This window comes from Pelobates fuscus, chromosome 12 (genome assembly GCF_036172605.1).
Source record: "Pelobates fuscus isolate aPelFus1 chromosome 12, aPelFus1.pri, whole genome shotgun sequence".
NCBI classification, from domain to species: Eukaryota; Metazoa; Chordata; class Amphibia; order Anura; family Pelobatidae; genus Pelobates; species Pelobates fuscus.
The window spans coordinates 1,556,278-1,576,030 of NC_086328.1; the positions used below are offsets into that span (position 1 = coordinate 1,556,278).

Sequence of the window (19,753 nt, forward strand, 5' to 3'; positions counted from 1 at the left end):
GATTGTATAACAGAGCTCCACAGTAATAATACTCCCAGTAATGTGTCTGTGTGTATAACAGAGCCCCACAGCAATAGTACTCCCAGTAATGTGTCTGAGTGTATAACAGAGCTCCAAAGCAATAATACTCCCAGTAATGTGTCTGAGTGTATAACAGAGCCCCACAGCAATAATACTCCCAGTAATGTCTGAGTGTATAACAGAGCTCCACAGCAATAATACTCCCAGTAATGTGTCTGAGTGTATAACAGAGATCCAAAGCAATAATACTCCCAGTAATGTGTCTGAGTGTATAACAGAGCCCCACAGCAATAATACTCCCAGTAATGTGTCTGAGTGTATAACAGAGCTCCACAGCAATAATACTCCCAGTAATGTGTCTGAGTGTATCAGAGAGCTCCACAGCAATAATACTCCCAGTAATGTGTCTGAGTGTATAACAGAGCTCCACCGCAATAATACTCACAGTAATGTGTCTGAGTATATAACAGAGCTCCACAGTAATAATACTCCCAGTAATGTGTCTGAGTATATAACAGAGCTCCACAGCAATAATACTCCCAGTAATGTGTCTGAGTGTATAACAGAGCTCCACAGCAATAATACTCCCAGTAATGTGTCTGAGTGTATAACAGAGCTCCACATCAATAATACTCCCAGTAATGTGTCTGAGTGTATAACAGAGCTCCAAAGCAATAATACTCCCAGTAATGTGTCCGAGTGTATAACAGAGCTCCACCGCAATAATACTCCCAGTAATGTGTCCGAGTGTATAACAGAGCTCTACAGTAATAATACTCCCAGTAATGTGTCCGAGTGTATAACAGAGCTCTACAGTAATAATACTCCCAGTAATGTGTCCGAGTGTATAACAGAGCTCTACAGCAATAATACTCCCAGTAATGTGTCTGAGTGTATAACAGAGCCCCACAGCAATAGTACTCCCAGTAATGTGTCTGAGTGTATAACAGAGATCCAAAGCAATAATACTCCCAGTAATGTGTCTGAGTGTATAACAGAGCCCCACAGCAATAATACTCCCAGTAATGTGTCTGAGTGTATAACAGAGCTCCACAGCAATAATACTCCCAGTAATGTGTCTGAGTGTATCAGAGAGCTCCACAGCAATAATACTCCCAGTAATGTGTCTGAGTGTATAACAGAGCTCCACCGCAATAATACTCACAGTAATGTGTCTGAGTATATAACAGAGCTCCACAGTAATAATACTCCCAGTAATGTGTCTGAGTATATAACAGAGCTCCACAGCAATAATACTCCCAGTAATGTGTCTGAGTGTATAACAGAGCTCCACAGGAATAATACTCCCAGTAATGTGTCTGAGTGTATAACAGAGCTCCACATCAATAATACTCCCAGTAATGTGTCTGAGTGTATAACAGAGCTCCAAAGCAATAATACTCCCAGTAATGTGTCCGAGTGTATAACAGAGCTCCACCGCAATAATACTCCCAGTAATGTGTCCGAGTGTATAACAGAGCTCTACAGTAATAATACTCCCAGTAATGTGTCCGAGTGTATAACAGAGCTCTACAGTAATAATACTCCCAGTAATGTGTCCGAGTGTATAACAGAGCTCTACAGCAATAATACTCCCAGTAATGTGTCTGAGTGTATAACAGAGCTCCACAGCAATAATACTCCCAGTAATGTGTCTGAGTGTATAACAGAGCTCCACAGCAATAATACTCCCAGTAATGTGGCTGAGTGTATAACAGAGCCCCACAGCAATAATACTCCCAGTAATGTGTCTGAGTGTATAACAGAGCTCCACAGCAATAATACTCCCAGTAATGTGTCTGAGTGTATAACAGAGCTCCACAGCAATAATACTCCCAGTAATGTGTATGAGTGTATAACAGAGCTCTACAGTAATAATACTCCCAGTAATGTGTCCGAGTGTATAACAGAGCTCTACAGCAATAATACTCCCAGTAATGTGTCTGAGTGTATAACAGAGCTCCACAGCAATAATACTCCCAGTAATGTGTCTGAGTGTATAACAGAGCTCCACAGCAATAATACTCCCAGTAATGTGGCTGAGTGTATAACAGAGCTCCACAGCAATAATACTCCCAGTAATGTGTCTGAGTGTATAACAGAGCTCCACAGCAATAATACTCCCAGTAATGTGTCTGAGTGTATAACAGAGCTCCACAGCAATAATACTCCCAGTAATGTGTATGAGTGTATAACAGAGCTCCACAGCAATAATACTCCCAGTAATGTGTCTGAGTGTATCACAGAGCTCCACAATAATAATACTCCCAGTAATGTGTCTGAGTGTATAACAGAGCTCCACAGCAATAATACTCCCAGTAATGTGTCTGAGTGTATAACAGAGATCCAAAGCAATAATACTCCCAGTAATGTGTCTGAGTGTATAACAGAGCTCCACAGCAATAATACTCCCAGTAATGTGTCTGAGTGTATAACAGAGATCCAAAGCAATAATACTCCCAGTAATGTGTCTGAGTGTATAACAGAGCCCCACAGCAATAATACTCCCAGTAATGTGTCTGAGTGTATAACAGAGCTCCACAGCAATAATACTCCCAGTAATGTGTCTGAGTGTATAACAGAGCTCCACAGCAATAATACTCCCAGTAATGTGTCTGAGTGTATAACAGAGCTCCACAGCAATAATACTCCCAGTAATGTGTCTGAGTGTATAACAGAGCTCCACAATAATAATACTCCCAGTAATGTGTCTGAGTGTATAACAGAGCTCCACAGCAATAATACTCCCAGTAATGTGTCTGAGTGTATAACAGAGCTCCACAGCAATAATACTCCCAGTAATGTGGCTGAGTGTATAACAGAGCCCCACAGCAATAATACTCCCAGTAATGTGTCTGAGTGTATAACAGAGCTCCACAGTAATAATACTCCCAGTAATGTGTCTGAGTGTATAACAGAGCTCCACAGCTATAATACTCCCAGTAATGTGTCTGAGTGTATAACAGAGCTCCACAGCAATAATACTCCCAGTAATGTGTCTGAGTGTATCACAGAGCTCCACAGCAATAATACTCCCAGTAATGTGTCTGAGTATATAACAGAGCTCCACAGCAATAATACTCCCAGTAATGTGTCTGAGTGTATAACAGAGCTCCACAGCAATAATACTCCCAGTAATGTGTCTGAGTGTATAACAGAGCTCCACAGCAATAATACTCCCAGTAATGTGTCTGAGTGTATAACAGAGCTCCACAGCAATAATACTCCCAGTAATGTGTCTGAGTGTATAACAGAGCTCCACAGCAATAATACTCCCAGTAATGTGTCCGAGTGTATAACAGAGCTCCACCGCAATAATACTCCCAGTAATGTGTCCGAGTGTATAACAGAGCTCTACAGTAATAATACTCCCAGTAATGTGTCCGAGTGTATAACAGAGCTCTACAGTAATAATACTCCCAGTAATGTGTCTGAGTGTATAACAGAACCCCACAGCAATAATACTCCCAGTAATGTGTCTGAGTGTATAACAGAACCCCACAGCAATAATACTCCCAGTAATGTGCCTGAGTGTATACCAAAGCTCCACAGCAATAATACTCCCAGTAATGTGTCTGAGTGTATAACAGAGCCCCACAGCAATAATACTCCCAGTAATGTGCCTGAGTGTATCAAAGAGCTCCACAGCAATAATACTCCCAGTAATGTGTCTGAGTGTATAACAGAGCTCCACAACAATAATACTCCCAGTAATGTGTCTGAGTGTATCACAAAGCTCCACAGCAATAATACTCCCAGTAATGTGTCTGAGTGTATAACAGAGCTCCACAGCAATAATACTCCCAGTAATGTGTCTGAGTGTATCACAGAGCTCCACAATAATAATACTCCCAGTAATGTGTCTGAGTGTATAACAGAGCTCCACAGCAATAATACTCCCAGTAATGTGTCTGAGTGTATAACAGAGCTCCACAGCAATAATACTCCCAGTAATGTGGCTGAGTGTATAACAGAGCCCCACAGCAATAATACTCCCAGTAATGTGGCTGAGTGTATAACAGAGCCCCACAGCAATAATACTCCCAGTAATGTGTCTGAGTGTATAACAGAGCTCCACAGCTATAATACTCCCAGTAATGTGTCTGAGTGTATAACAGAGCCCCACAGCAATAATACTCCCAGTAATGTGTCTGAGTGTATAACAGAGCTCCACAGCAATAATACTCCCAGTAATGTGTCTGACTGTATAACAGAGCTCCACCGCAATAATACTCCCAGTAATGTGTCTGAGTGTATAACAGAACCCCACAGCAATACTACTCCCAGTAATGTGTCTGAGTGTATCACAAAGCTCCACAGCAATAATACTCCCAGTAATGTGTCTGAGTGTATAACAGAGCTCCACAGCAATAATACTCCCAGTAATGTGTCTGAGTGTATCACAAAGCTCCACAGCAATAATACTCCCAGTAATGTGTCTGAGTGTATAACAGAGCTCCACAGCAATAATACTCCCAGTAATGTGTCTGAGTGTATCACAAAGCTCCACAGCAATAATACTCCCAGTAATGTGTCTGAGTGTATCACAAAGCTCCACAGCAATAATACTCCCAGTAATGTGTCTGAGTGTATAACAGAACCCCACAGCAATAATACTCCCAGTAATGTGTCTGAGTGTATCACAAAGCTCCACAGCAATAATACTCCCAGTAATGTGTCTGAGTGTATAACAGAGCCCCACAGCAATAATACTCCCAGTAATGTGTCTGAGTGTATAACAGAGCTCCACAGCAATAATACTCCCAGTAATGTGCCTGAGTGTATAACAGAGCTCCACAGCAATAATACTCCCAGTAATGTGTCTGAGTGTATAACAGAACCCCACAGCAATAATACTCCCAGTAATGTGTCTGAGTGTATCACAAAGCTCCACAGCAATAATACTCCCAGTAATGTGTCTGAGTGTATAACAGAGCCCCACAGCAATAATACTCCCAGTAATGTGCCTGAGTGTATCAAAGAGCTCCACAGCAATAATACTCCCAGTAATGTGTCTGAGTGTATAACAGAGCTCCACAGCAATAATACTCCCAGTAATGTGTCTGAGTGTATCACAGAGCTCCACAGCAATAATACTCCCAGTAATGTGTCTGTGTATAACAGAGCTCCACAGCAATAATACTCCCAGTAATGTGTCTGAGTGTATAACACAGCTCCACAGCAATAATACTCCCAGTAATGTGCCTGAGTGTATAACAGAGCTCCACAGCAATAATACTCCCAGTAATGTGTCTGAGTGTATAACAGAGCTCCACAGCAATAATACTCCCAGTAATGTGGCTGAGTGTATAACAGAGCCCCACAGCAATAATACTCCCAGTAATGTGTCTGAGTGTATAACAGAGCTCCACAGCAATAATACTCCCAGTAATGTGTCTGAGTGTATAACAGAGCTCCACAGCAATAATACTCCCAGTAATGTGTATGAGTGTATAACAGAGCTCTACAGTAATAATACTCCCAGTAATGTGTCCGAGTGTATAACAGAGCTCTACAGCAATAATACTCCCAGTAATGTGTCTGAGTGTATAACAGAGCTCCACAGCAATAATACTCCCAGTAATGTGTCTGAGTGTATAACAGAGCTCCACAGCAATAATACTCCCAGTAATGTGGCTGAGTGTATAACAGAGCTCCACAGCAATAATACTCCCAGTAATGTGTCTGAGTGTATAACAGAGCTCCACAGCAATAATACTCCCAGTAATGTGTCTGAGTGTATAACAGAGCTCCACAGCAATAATACTCCCAGTAATGTGTATGAGTGTATAACAGAGCTCCACAGCAATAATACTCCCAGTAATGTGTCTGAGTGTATCACAGAGCTCCACAATAATAATACTCCCAGTAATGTGTCTGAGTGTATAACAGAGCTCCACAGCAATAATACTCCCAGTAATGTGTCTGAGTGTATAACAGAGATCCAAAGCAATAATACTCCCAGTAATGTGTCTGAGTGTATAACAGAGCTCCACAGCAATAATACTCCCAGTAATGTGTCTGAGTGTATAACAGAGATCCAAAGCAATAATACTCCCAGTAATGTGTCTGAGTGTATAACAGAGCCCCACAGCAATAATACTCCCAGTAATGTGTCTGAGTGTATAACAGAGCTCCACAGCAATAATACTCCCAGTAATGTGTCTGAGTGTATAACAGAGCTCCACAGCAATAATACTCCCAGTAATGTGTCTGAGTGTATAACAGAGCTCCACAGCAATAATACTCCCAGTAATGTGTCTGAGTGTATAACAGAGCTCCACAATAATAATACTCCCAGTAATGTGTCTGAGTGTATAACAGAGCTCCACAGCAATAATACTCCCAGTAATGTGTCTGAGTGTATAACAGAGCTCCACAGCAATAATACTCCCAGTAATGTGGCTGAGTGTATAACAGAGCCCCACAGCAATAATACTCCCAGTAATGTGTCTGAGTGTATAACAGAGCTCCACAGTAATAATACTCCCAGTAATGTGTCTGAGTGTATAACAGAGCTCCACAGCTATAATACTCCCAGTAATGTGTCTGAGTGTATAACAGAGCTCCACAGCAATAATACTCCCAGTAATGTGTCTGAGTGTATCACAGAGCTCCACAGCAATAATACTCCCAGTAATGTGTCTGAGTATATAACAGAGCTCCACAGCAATAATACTCCCAGTAATGTGTCTGAGTGTATAACAGAGCTCCACAGCAATAATACTCCCAGTAATGTGTCTGAGTGTATAACAGAGCTCCACAGCAATAATACTCCCAGTAATGTGTCTGAGTGTATAACAGAGCTCCACAGCAATAATACTCCCAGTAATGTGTCTGAGTGTATAACAGAGCTCCACAGCAATAATACTCCCAGTAATGTGTCCGAGTGTATAACAGAGCTCCACCGCAATAATACTCCCAGTAATGTGTCCGAGTGTATAACAGAGCTCTACAGTAATAATACTCCCAGTAATGTGTCCGAGTGTATAACAGAGCTCTACAGTAATAATACTCCCAGTAATGTGTCTGAGTGTATAACAGAACCCCACAGCAATAATACTCCCAGTAATGTGTCTGAGTGTATAACAGAACCCCACAGCAATAATACTCCCAGTAATGTGCCTGAGTGTATCACAAAGCTCCACAGCAATAATACTCCCAGTAATGTGTCTGAGTGTATAACAGAGCCCCACAGCAATAATACTCCCAGTAATGTGCCTGAGTGTATCAAAGAGCTCCACAGCAATAATACTCCCAGTAATGTGTCTGAGTGTATAACAGAGCTCCACAACAATAATACTCCCAGTAATGTGTCTGAGTGTATCACAAAGCTCCACAGCAATAATACTCCCAGTAATGTGTCTGAGTGTATAACAGAGCTCCACAGCAATAATACTCCCAGTAATGTGTCTGAGTGTATCACAGAGCTCCACAATAATAATACTCCCAGTAATGTGTCTGAGTGTATAACAGAGCTCCACAGCAATAATACTCCCAGTAATGTGTCTGAGTGTATAACAGAGCTCCACAGCAATAATACTCCCAGTAATGTGGCTGAGTGTATAACAGAGCCCCACAGCAATAATACTCCCAGTAATGTGGCTGAGTGTATAACAGAGCCCCACAGCAATAATACTCCCAGTAATGTGTCTGAGTGTATAACAGAGCTCCACAGCTATAATACTCCCAGTAATGTGTCTGAGTGTATAACAGAGCCCCACAGCAATAATACTCCCAGTAATGTGTCTGAGTGTATAACAGAGCTCCACAGCAATAATACTCCCAGTAATGTGTCTGACTGTATAACAGAGCTCCACCGCAATAATACTCCCAGTAATGTGTCTGAGTGTATAACAGAACCCCACAGCAATACTACTCCCAGTAATGTGTCTGAGTGTATCACAAAGCTCCACAGCAATAATACTCCCAGTAATGTGCCTGAGTGTATCACAAAGCTCCACAGCAATAATACTCCCAGTAATGTGTCTGAGTGTATAACAGAGCCCCACAGCAATAATACTCCCAGTAATGTGCCTGAGTGTATCAAAGAGCTCCACAGCAATAATACTCCCAGTAATGTGTCTGAGTGTATAACAGAGCTCCACAACAATAATACTCCCAGTAATGTGTCTGAGTGTATCACAAAGCTCCACAGCAATAATACTCCCAGTAATGTGTCTGAGTGTATAACAGAGCTCCACAGCAATAATACTCCCAGTAATGTGTCTGAGTGTATCACAGAGCTCCACAATAATAATACTCCCAGTAATGTGTCTGAGTGTATAACAGAGCTCCACAGCAATAATACTCCCAGTAATGTGTCTGAGTGTATAACAGAGCTCCACAGCAATAATACTCCCAGTAATGTGGCTGAGTGTATAACAGAGCCCCACAGCAATAATACTCCCAGTAATGTGGCTGAGTGTATAACAGAGCCCCACAGCAATAATACTCCCAGTAATGTGTCTGAGTGTATAACAGAGCTCCACAGCTATAATACTCCCAGTAATGTGTCTGAGTGTATAACAGAGCCCCACAGCAATAATACTCCCAGTAATGTGTCTGAGTGTATAACAGAGCTCCACAGCAATAATACTCCCAGTAATGTGTCTGACTGTATAACAGAGCTCCACCGCAATAATACTCCCAGTAATGTGTCTGAGTGTATAACAGAACCCCACAGCAATACTACTCCCAGTAATGTGTCTGAGTGTATCACAAAGCTCCACAGCAATAATACTCCCAGTAATGTGCCTGAGTGTATCACAAAGCTCCACAGCAATAATACTCCCAGTAATGTGTCTGAGTGTATAACAGAGCCCCACAGCAATAATACTCCCAGTAATGTGCCTGAGTGTATCAAAGAGCTCCACAGCAATAATACTCCCAGTAATGTGTCTGAGTGTATAACAGAGCTCCACAACAATAATACTCCCAGTAATGTGTCTGAGTGTATCACAAAGCTCCACAGCAATAATACTCCCAGTAATGTGTCTGAGTGTATAACAGAGCTCCACAGCAATAATACTCCCAGTAATGTGTCTGAGTGTATCACAGAGCTCCACAATAATAATACTCCCAGTAATGTGTCTGAGTGTATAACAGAGCTCCACAGCAATAATACTCCCAGTAATGTGTCTGAGTGTATAACAGAGCTCCACAGCAATAATACTCCCAGTAATGTGGCTGAGTGTATAACAGAGCCCCACAGCAATAATACTCCCAGTAATGTGGCTGAGTGTATAACAGAGCCCCACAGCAATAATACTCCCAGTAATGTGTCTGAGTGTATAACAGAGCTCCACAGCTATAATACTCCCAGTAATGTGTCTGAGTGTATAACAGAGCCCCACAGCAATAATACTCCCAGTAATGTGTCTGAGTGTATAACAGAGCTCCACAGCAATAATACTCCCAGTAATGTGTCTGACTGTATAACAGAGCTCCACCGCAATAATACTCCCAGTAATGTGTCTGAGTGTATAACAGAACCCCACAGCAATACTACTCCCAGTAATGTGTCTGAGTGTATCACAAAGCTCCACAGCAATAATACTCCCAGTAATGTGCCTGAGTGTATCACAAAGCTCCACAGCAATAATACTCCCAGTAATGTGTCTGAGTGTATAACAGAGCCCCACAGCAATAATACTCCCAGTAATGTGCCTGAGTGTATCAAAGAGCTCCACAGCAATAATACTCCCAGTAATGTGTCTGAGTGTATAACAGAGCTCCACAACAATAATACTCCCAGTAATGTGTCTGAGTGTATCACAAAGCTCCACAGCAATAATACTCCCAGTAATGTGTCTGAGTGTATAACAGAGCTCCACAGCAATAATACTCCCAGTAATGTGTCTGAGTGTATCACAGAGCTCCACAATAATAATACTCCCAGTAATGTGTCTGAGTGTATAACAGAGCTCCACAGCAATAATACTCCCAGTAATGTGTCTGAGTGTATAACAGAGCTCCACAGCAATAATACTCCCAGTAATGTGGCTGAGTGTATAACAGAGCCCCACAGCAATAATACTCCCAGTAATGTGGCTGAGTGTATAACAGAGCCCCACAGCAATAATACTCCCAGTAATGTGTCTGAGTGTATAACAGAGCTCCACAGCTATAATACTCCCAGTAATGTGTCTGAGTGTATAACAGAGCCCCACAGCAATAATACTCCCAGTAATGTGTCTGAGTGTATAACAGAGCTCCACAGCAATAATACTCCCAGTAATGTGTCTGACTGTATAACAGAGCTCCACCGCAATAATACTCCCAGTAATGTGTCTGAGTGTATAACAGAACCCCACAGCAATACTACTCCCAGTAATGTGTCTGAGTGTATCACAAAGCTCCACAGCAATAATACTCCCAGTAATGTGTCTGAGTGTATAACAGAGCTCCACAGCAATAATACTCCCAGTAATGTGTCTGAGTGTATCACAAAGCTCCACAGCAATAATACTCCCAGTAATGTGTCTGAGTGTATAACAGAGCTCCACAGCAATAATACTCCCAGTAATGTGTCTGAGTGTATCACAAAGCTCCACAGCAATAATACTCCCAGTAATGTGTCTGAGTGTATCACAAAGCTCCACAGCAATAATACTCCCAGTAATGTGTCTGAGTGTATAACAGAACCCCACAGCAATAATACTCCCAGTAATGTGTCTGAGTGTATCACAAAGCTCCACAGCAATAATACTCCCAGTAATGTGTCTGAGTGTATAACAGAGCCCCACAGCAATAATACTCCCAGTAATGTGTCTGAGTGTATAACAGAGCTCCACAGCAATAATACTCCCAGTAATGTGCCTGAGTGTATAACAGAGCTCCACAGCAATAATACTCCCAGTAATGTGTCTGAGTGTATAACAGAACCCCACAGCAATAATACTCCCAGTAATGTGTCTGAGTGTATCACAAAGCTCCACAGCAATAATACTCCCAGTAATGTGTCTGAGTGTATAACAGAGCCCCACAGCAATAATACTCCCAGTAATGTGCCTGAGTGTATCAAAGAGCTCCACAGCAATAATACTCCCAGTAATGTGTCTGAGTGTATAACAGAGCTCCACAGCAATAATACTCCCAGTAATGTGTCTGAGTGTATAACAGAGCTCCACAACAATAATACTCCCAGTAATGTGTCTGAGTGTATCACAAAGCTCCACAGCAATAATACTCCCAGTAATGTGTCTGAGTGTATAACAGAGCTCCACAGCAATAATACTCCCAGTAATGTGTCTGAGTGTATCACAGAGCTCCACAGCAATAATACTCCCAGTAATGTGTCTGTGTATAACAGAGCTCCACAGCAATAATACTCCCAGTAATGTGTCTGAGTGTATAACACAGCTCCACAGCAATAATACTCCCAGTAATGTGCCTGAGTGTATAACAGAGCTCCACAGCAATAATACTCCCAGTAATGTGTCTGAGTGTATAACACAGCTCCACAGCAATAATACTCCCAGTAATGTGTCTGAGTGTATCACAGAGCTCCACAGCAATAATACCCCCAGTAATGTGTCTGAGTGTATCACAGAGCTCCACCGCAATAATACTCCCATTAATGTGTCTGAGTGTATCACAGAGCTCCACAGCAATAATACTCCCAGTAATGTGTCTGAGTGTATCACAGAACTCCACCGCAATAATACCCCCAGTAATGTGTCTGAGTGTATCACAGAGCTCCACCGCAATAATACTCCCATTAATGTGTCTGAGTGTATCACAGAGCTCCACAGCAATAATACTCCCAGTAATGTGTCTGAGTGTATCACAGAGCTCCACCGCAATAATACTCCCAGTAATGTGTCTGAGTGTATCACAGAGCTCCACAGCAATAATACTCCCAGTAATGTGTCTGAGTGTATAACAGAGCCCCACAGCAATAATACTCCCAGTAATGTGTCTGAGTGTATAACAGGAAATGATTTGACAGGAGGTGTTTAGCAGTGTTATGGAGCTTTGCTGATCATAAATCGTTCCTTTCTTCTTTTCCTCACTTCCAATCCATTCCTGTCCTTTCACTTTTCCAGTAAAATACATAAGGCAATATGGGGGCAAGGGCTGCCATCCGAAATCTTGTGGCCAGGGATGGTGGACACTATGTGGTTGTCTAATGAAGAGGCGGCATAGGTGTCTCCAGTTTCCACCTCCGGCAGGTCCTCTCACTCTCTCGCAAGCCTGGCATCCACGTTACATGGGGCACTGCCATGGTAACCCACAGCAGCACTGACAGCCAGGGCTCATGAGAGGAACTGGTGGAGGTGGAAGGTGCAGTCTCCTGGGCCCCCAGCAGGGGTGTATGCACCCACAGACTGTGTGCACAGCCTTATTGGTGGCTCTGGTAGCTGTTTCTAGCAACTTCAGTAAAAATATGTTTTTAAAAAGCATTGTCTCAATCATCGGACAATATCTACGGCCCGCTTCTGCTGACAATGTTAAAGGGACACTCATTGAAGTGGTCTGGGTACAGTGTCCCTATTGCCCTTAGTTCTGCACTGTAAATCATTGCTGTTTTAGAGAAAGTGCTAAGACAGCATGACGGAGGAAGAGGGAGATTGGCACTGGAATCAGGGAAGCATTACCTTTTTTAACCCTTTACATGCAGGAGGGGGCAGCGAGGAAGGGTGGAGGTTAGAGGGACCCCATATAGTAAGGAATTCAACTTTGTATTCCCAACACTGCCATAGAAAGATCTGTTTAACCCTTTTCTGACCGCATCCATTGGATATTTTATTTGAGGTTTATAAATGAGCCGTTTGTGTATGACTGGTCTTTCCAATTACCATAACATGTTCTAAATGGATTATATCTCTGCCCTACCTGTCACTAGAATTACCCCTTAACACAGAGTAAATAATTCATTAACAATCACATATAACAGTGTTTAACCCATTCATGGAATGTTTTCTCCACACTAATTAAACAGGTAATTGATTGTATTTAAGTGAGACACTTCAGGATACTATTAACCACATCGGTACCAGCCAGTAGTGGAATCAACATATTATCCCCCATAAATTAGTAATCATTTTATTACCCCTCTCCTTGTCAGTGGATATTCTCACCTCATCACATTTCTCAGGGTCCCCTTGCTGGGCATCGGAGGGTGCCCTCCTTGGCGTTCCGGGGGGCTGGGGGATCACCTTATCAATCCAACTGAACATTATGGGTCCTGCAAAGATAGAGAAATGGCTTTGATCTTAAAGTAAAGAAAAATGGTGACAACAATAAATATGTCGTTCTCTAACCCTGTGTCACATGGTATATGGGGGTTAACTCTCTGCTAGGCCTGTCACAGCCATCGCACTACCATACCTCCCAAGTGTCCCTATTCAGGAAGGACAGTCCCTATAATGGAACCAATCCCTCTTTCTAGGAGCTTCATTTTGCTGGTCTATGAGTATTTAAACAGAGCTCGACAGCAATAATACTGACATTAATGTGTAACCCTAATCGATTCCTTTATTACTAACCCAGGCAGATCCCTTGGAGATAAAGAAGGTCACCGATTCCTTTATTACTAACCAAGGCAGATCCCTTGGAGATAAAGAAGGTCACCGATTCCTTTATTACTAACCCAGGCAGATCCCTTGGAGATAAAGAAGGTCACCGATTCCTTTATTACTAACCAAGGCAGATCCCTTGGAGATAAAGAAGGTCACCGATTCCTTTATTACTAACCCAGGCAGATCCCTTGGAGATAAAGAAGGTCACCGATTCCTTTATTACTAACCCAGGCAGATCCCTTGGAGATAAAGAAGGCAACCGATTCCTTTATTACTAACCCAGGCAGATCCCTTGGAGATAAAGAAGGCAACCGATTCCTTTATTACTAACCCAGGCAGATCCCTTGGAGATAAAGAAGGCAACCGATTCCTTTATTACTAACCAAGGCAGATCCCTTGGAGATAAATAAGGCAACCGATTCCTTTATTACTAACCCAGGCAGATCCCTTGGAGATAAAGAAGGCAACTGATTCATTACTAACCCAGGCAGATCCCTTGGAGATAAAGAAGGCAACCGATTCCTTTATTACTAACCCAGGCAGATCCCTTGGAGATAAAGAAGGCAACCGATTCCTTTATTACTAACCCAGGCAGATCCCTTGGAGATAAAGAAGATCACCAATTCCTTTATTACTAAGGGATCTGCCTGGGTTAGTAATAAAGGAATCGGTTGCCTTCTTTATCTCCAAGGGATCTGCCTGGGTTAGTAATAAAGGAATCAGTGACCTTCTTTATCTCCAAGGGATCTGCCTGGGTTAGTAATAAAGGAATCGGTGACCTTCTTTATCTCCAAGGGATCTGCCTGGGTTAGTAATAAAGGAATCGGTGACCTTCTTTATCTCCAAGGGATCTGCCTGGGTTAGTAATAAAGGAATTTGTTGCCTTCTTTATCTCCAAGGGATCTGCCTGGGTTAGTAATAAAGGAATCGGTGACCTTCTTTATCTCCAAGGGATCTGCCTGGGTTAGTAATAAAGGAATCGGTGACCTTCTTTATCTCCAAGGGATCTGCCTGGGTTAGTAATAAAGGAATTGGTGACCTTCTTTATCTCCAAGGGATCTGCCTGGGTTAGTAATAAAAGAATCGGTTGCCTTCTTTATCTCCAAGGGATCTGCCTGGGTTAGTAATAAAGGAATTGGTTAAGGGATCTGCCTGGGTTAGTAATAAAGGAATCGGTTGCCTTCATTCTACACTCTGTATGGGCATCACCCTTCATGTCCCACCCTTCATCATACAGCAGTGATATGTGGTGGGATTGGCAGCCCTAATCCCAGAATGAATTGGGTTAATGGAAACCATTTCAGTAGCCGTGTGGTGTCTTTGTGTCATTTGTCCATGCTGTAGTGGTAGTACATGAAATGTTCTGCCATGCAGTATGTAGAATTAATAAACTGCAGGAGGGAATTGGGCATTTATAGTCAGCGTATTCCTAGTATAATGCTAGCAGCCAGGTTTAATAGTTACTGGGCCCTGAATCCGGTCTCCCTATACATGTGGGTGCCCACACTGAGCTACATGAGGCCATGCCTGGTACTGCGGGGTTCGTGGCTCTCGCCAACAGCGTCCCTTCCCCAAATTATTTACACTCAGCCAACAGGGGTCTGAATTAACAGCACTGCCGAGACTTCTCCATCCCATTCATTCACTAACAATATACTAACTGCCGTGCCGCTGGAATCATTTGATTTTCCTGTTCCACTGTAATTGACAAATGTCTCGCTCCCAATGCAGAACATTCAAAAATATTTGTTAAAAAAAAAAAAAAAGAGAAATTGGAAAAGTGGGTCTTTTTCCGGATCACTGGTAGAAAATAATCCTTCTACCTCCAAATATAACCTGCATCCCCAGTAACATTCTATCAATCATAACATTTCCAGGAAATTCCAAAAGAAGAATAAAAAGTGTCAGATTGATCATTTTGTTGCATTACAAAAAAGGTGTAAAATCATCTCAAATGTATAAAGATGGAGAAACTGTTTTGTACTTTAAAACATAAAGCATTCACAAAAAAACGGCGAAACGTTAAAGGGAACACAACCACTTTTATACATAACCACAAGCTTCCTGCTGATTGCTTTATGGCAAAAACTATCACCATGGAAACCAATGGAATGTTCCTGCTCATTGCCATACAGCTGTAACAATCACCATGGAAACAAATGGAATGTTCCTGCTCATTGCCCTATAGCTGTAACAATCACCATGGAAACCAATGGAATGTTCCTGCTGATTGCTCTATGGCAAAAACTATCACCATGGAAACCAATGGAATGTTCCTGCTCATTGCCCTACAGCTGTAACAATCACCATGGAAACCAATGGAATGTTCCTGCTGATTGCGCTACAGCTGAAACAATCACCGTGGAAACCAATGGAATGTTCCTGCTCATTGCTCTACAGCTGAAACAGTCACCATGGAAACCAATGGAATGTTCCTGCTGATTGCGCTACAGCTGATACAATCACCATGGAAACCAATGGAATGTTCCTGCTGATTGCTCTACAGCTGATACAATCACCGTGGAAACCAATGGAATGTTCCTGCTCATTGCTCTACAGCTGAAACAGTCACCATGGAAACCAATGGAATGTTCCTGCTGATTGCGCTACAGCTGATACAATCACCATGGAAACCAATGGAATGTTCCTGCTGATTGCTCTACAGCTGATACAATCACCGTGGAAACCAATGGAATGTTCCTGCTGATTGCCCTACAGCTGATACAATCATCGTGGAAACCAATGGAATGTTCCTGCTGATTGCCCTACAGCTGAAACAATCACCATGGAAACCAATGGAATGTTCCTGCTCATTGCCATACAGCTGTAACAATCACCATGGAAACCAAGGGACTGTTCCTGCTGATTGCCCTACAGATGAAACGATCACCATGGAAACCAATGGAATGTTCCCGCTGATTGCTCTACAGCTGAAACAGTCACCATGGAAACCAATGGAATGTTCCTGCTGATTGCGCTACAGCTGATACAATCACCATGGAAACCAATGGAATGTTCCTGCTGATTGCTCTACAGCTGATACAATCACCGTGGAAACCAATGGAATGTTCCTGCTGATTGCCCTACAGCTGATACAATCATCGTGGAAACCAATGGAATGTTCCTGCTGATTGCCCTACAGCTGAAACAATCACCATGGAAACCAATGGAATGTTCCTGCTCATTGCCATACAGCTGTAACAATCACCATGGAAACCAAGGGACTGTTCCTGCTGATTGCCCTACAGATGAAACGATCACCATGGAAACCAATGGAATGTTCCCGCTGATTGCTCTACAGCTGAAACAGTCACCATGGAAACCAATGGGATGTCCCTGCTGATTGCTGCACGTGTAGCACTTTGGGGAGTATCCCTCCACATACAGATTATTTTAGTGTATTCCTTCGAGGTCTATATACCGGGCTCCGCTGATATTTTTACCCCATTAATTACCTGCCGCCCCAGCCTTACCTTTAGTGCCTTCTCCACAGACCGAGGGCTCACTCACACATCCAGAGCAGACTGGGTAAGACGCGTGTCCTTGGCCTAATCTCCAGTGTGCTGACACAGCTGATCCCTTAACAGACACAGGCTGTTCATATTATCCGACTCATTAACCCTTAATGGAAGGGATGGGTCACTCCACGGCCTGAGAGAAATTAGCAGAGATTGCTGCCAGGGTTATTAATCCAATTTACTCTGAATTGTAACATCAAGGCAAAAATAGCTGATATAAAAAAACGTACTCCAACTCGCCTGTGATCACAGTTCGACTATTCTAGCCTCATTTCTGCAATCTGGATTTGACTTTATCACAATTCAGACTTTAGTGAACAGGCCTGAGTTCGGGTTATTGAACTGACCCGGAATTGCAGTGTTTGGGCCAAACCAGGAAGAACTGGTGTGTTGGAGATTTCCAATCTTGCCGAGTTTGGATGATGTTGAAGTTAGCTTCTTATTCATTCAAAATGTATGGAAGTATTATGAACTCTGCAATATAAATATTACTTGATTATTACAGTATTCATATAAAAGCCATATTTCTACACATTTCTGATAATATAATAATAAATAACGAAAACAAAAAGAATAATCCTTGTTATTAGTTACATAAATCAAGTTGGCTCGTTTCTGTAACGTAGTACATTGTAATAAATAATACATTTGCCACTTAAAGGGGGCATCAGGATGCCACCTTCAAATCAATGCCATTTAAACTCGAGCCATCTTTGCCATGTTAGCATTGATTTCTATACACTGGGGACCCCTCTGTAACATGCTGTCTCTGCAGCCAGCGGCCGTGCGTCTGCATGACTAACATTTGCGGCATGTCAATGGACGCCGGCCGCTGCAGATCCACGGCAAATTATGTCCGCCCACGTGATTGACGACATCGGCGTGTGTGTGATGTAACGCGGGCCCCGCGCGCGCGCACGTTTTGGGGTCAAAGATCGATCTCGGCCAATCAGAAAGGTAAAACATGTATTTAAACTCAAAACTACCTTCCCTCATTGCCCTGTCGTGGTTTCCCTAGTGGTTGTCCGAGAGTGCGTGCCTGAACAGTTATTCTGTTTTTTTACTTTGGCATTGTTTTTGACTTCCCTGTATTCTGGCATCCCTGACCCCTGGCTTTCCTTTATCTTTGTGTGACTTTCTGTGTCCCTTGACCTCGGCTATTCCTGACTATTCTTTGGTACGTTAGTCCGGCCATTCTAAGGTCCGGTATACGTTACCTATTGGTCCTCTGTGTGACATAATTCTACGTGCTGGATCGTACTGTGAACCTGACACCCTCTTTGTCATACAATAATATTTAGCATGATCCAAACCGCAATTTGGCACCATTAACGCAATTACTTGATTGGATTTCCAATTCCGTGCAAGAACAATTTTAAATGCAATAAAACAATGGATTATAAAACATCTTTTTGCATATGACATAATTGGCCAGTACATATGCAACAAAACCACCTCTGGTTTCTTATCGAGCTCTATTCCAGTTATATCTTTAATAAATCTTAACATTCTCTTGATTAGGATCTGAATATATGAGCAACTCCACCATATGTGAAGAAATGAAGATACCATTTATTTAAATACATTGGGGTCCCCTCTATGTCATCCAACCACATTTAGCCTGAGCCAAACCACATTTCGTATCAAAAACTGGCACCAAAGGGGCACCATCAACTCAATGCATTTCAATGGGGATTTCAGAATTAGTAACCAAGGTTTTCCTATATGAAAACCATCTTGGCTCTCCCAAATTTACACTGATTTCAATACACTAGGCACCCATCTGTATTATACATCGGGGCAGTTTGCTCATCTTTGTTGTGTGTGTGTTGTGAATGACACTGCAGAAGGCCATTGCAGGGTGGTAGGTAAGCGCTGGACTTGTTTTAAATAGGGATGTGCATGGGCAAAAAATGAGGTTCGGCACTTGCGAAATTCGGGGCTTCGGCAATTCTATAACCTTATCCCTACCCCTACTGGTTAGATTCCTGTCAATATTCCCTTCATTTTTCCTCCCTCTCCTGTTTTGCCACTTTTTAGAAATCCAAAGCACTTCGGCACTTCCGAAATTCGGGGCTTCGGCAATTCGATTCGGCACTTCTGAAATTCGGGGCTTCGGCAATTCTATAACCTTATCCCTACCCCTACTGGTTAGATTCCTGTCAATATTCCCTTCATTTTTCCTCCCTCTCCTGTTTTGCCACTTTTTAGAAATCCAAAGCACTTCGGCACTTCCGAAATTCGGGGCTTCGGCAATTCGATTCGGCACTTCCGAAATTCGGGGCTTCGGCAATTCGCTTCGGCACTTCCGAAATTCGGCAATTTGGAAATTCGGCAGTACGGACATTATGAAGCATCCGAATTGCCGAAATTCGACCGAATTTAAATTCAGACCGAAACGAGTTGCACATGTCTAGTTTTAAACATCCGAGACACATTTGAATTGACTGGCCTTTTATATCAGGCAATTCAGAAATCACCTGAAATTTTGGCGCCTGAAGTCCTCTGAAGTGGTGCATTGCCAATCAATCAATGTAGCCTTCCACACTGTGAACGTGAAACCATGATATACATAGCATTAAGCCGAAGGGTACATATAACCTAACAGATCTTGATGGTAAACAATAGCTGATGATGTGATGCCAACTTATAGCTTGCATGACATCAATGGTATTAATATACCACAAG

The 19,753-nt window shown here is 42.5% G+C and overlaps 1 protein-coding gene across 7 annotated transcripts in view; it reads right to left on the bottom strand.

Moving 5' to 3' along the window:
- CNGB1 (cyclic nucleotide gated channel subunit beta 1) overlaps positions 1 to 17,177 on the bottom strand; it is a 173,790-nt gene extending 156,613 nt beyond the window's left edge. For 6 of the 7 annotated variants that reach the window (XR_010086103.1, XM_063437397.1, XM_063437399.1 and 3 more), the window contains exons 1-2: positions 17,021 to 17,171; positions 13,107 to 13,213 (exon numbers count right to left, since the gene is read on the bottom strand). Coding sequence is in view for 6 of the 7 variants with exons in the window: in XM_063437397.1 (XP_063293467.1) it covers positions 13,107 to 13,205 (99 nt within the window). In the remaining variant the exon portion in view is untranslated. Of the gene's footprint in view, positions 1 to 13,106; positions 13,214 to 17,020 lie in introns of all 7 variants that reach the window. The other variant, XM_063437401.1, reaches the window with a different exon arrangement.
- Positions 17,178 to 19,753: the final 2,576 nt, after the last annotated feature.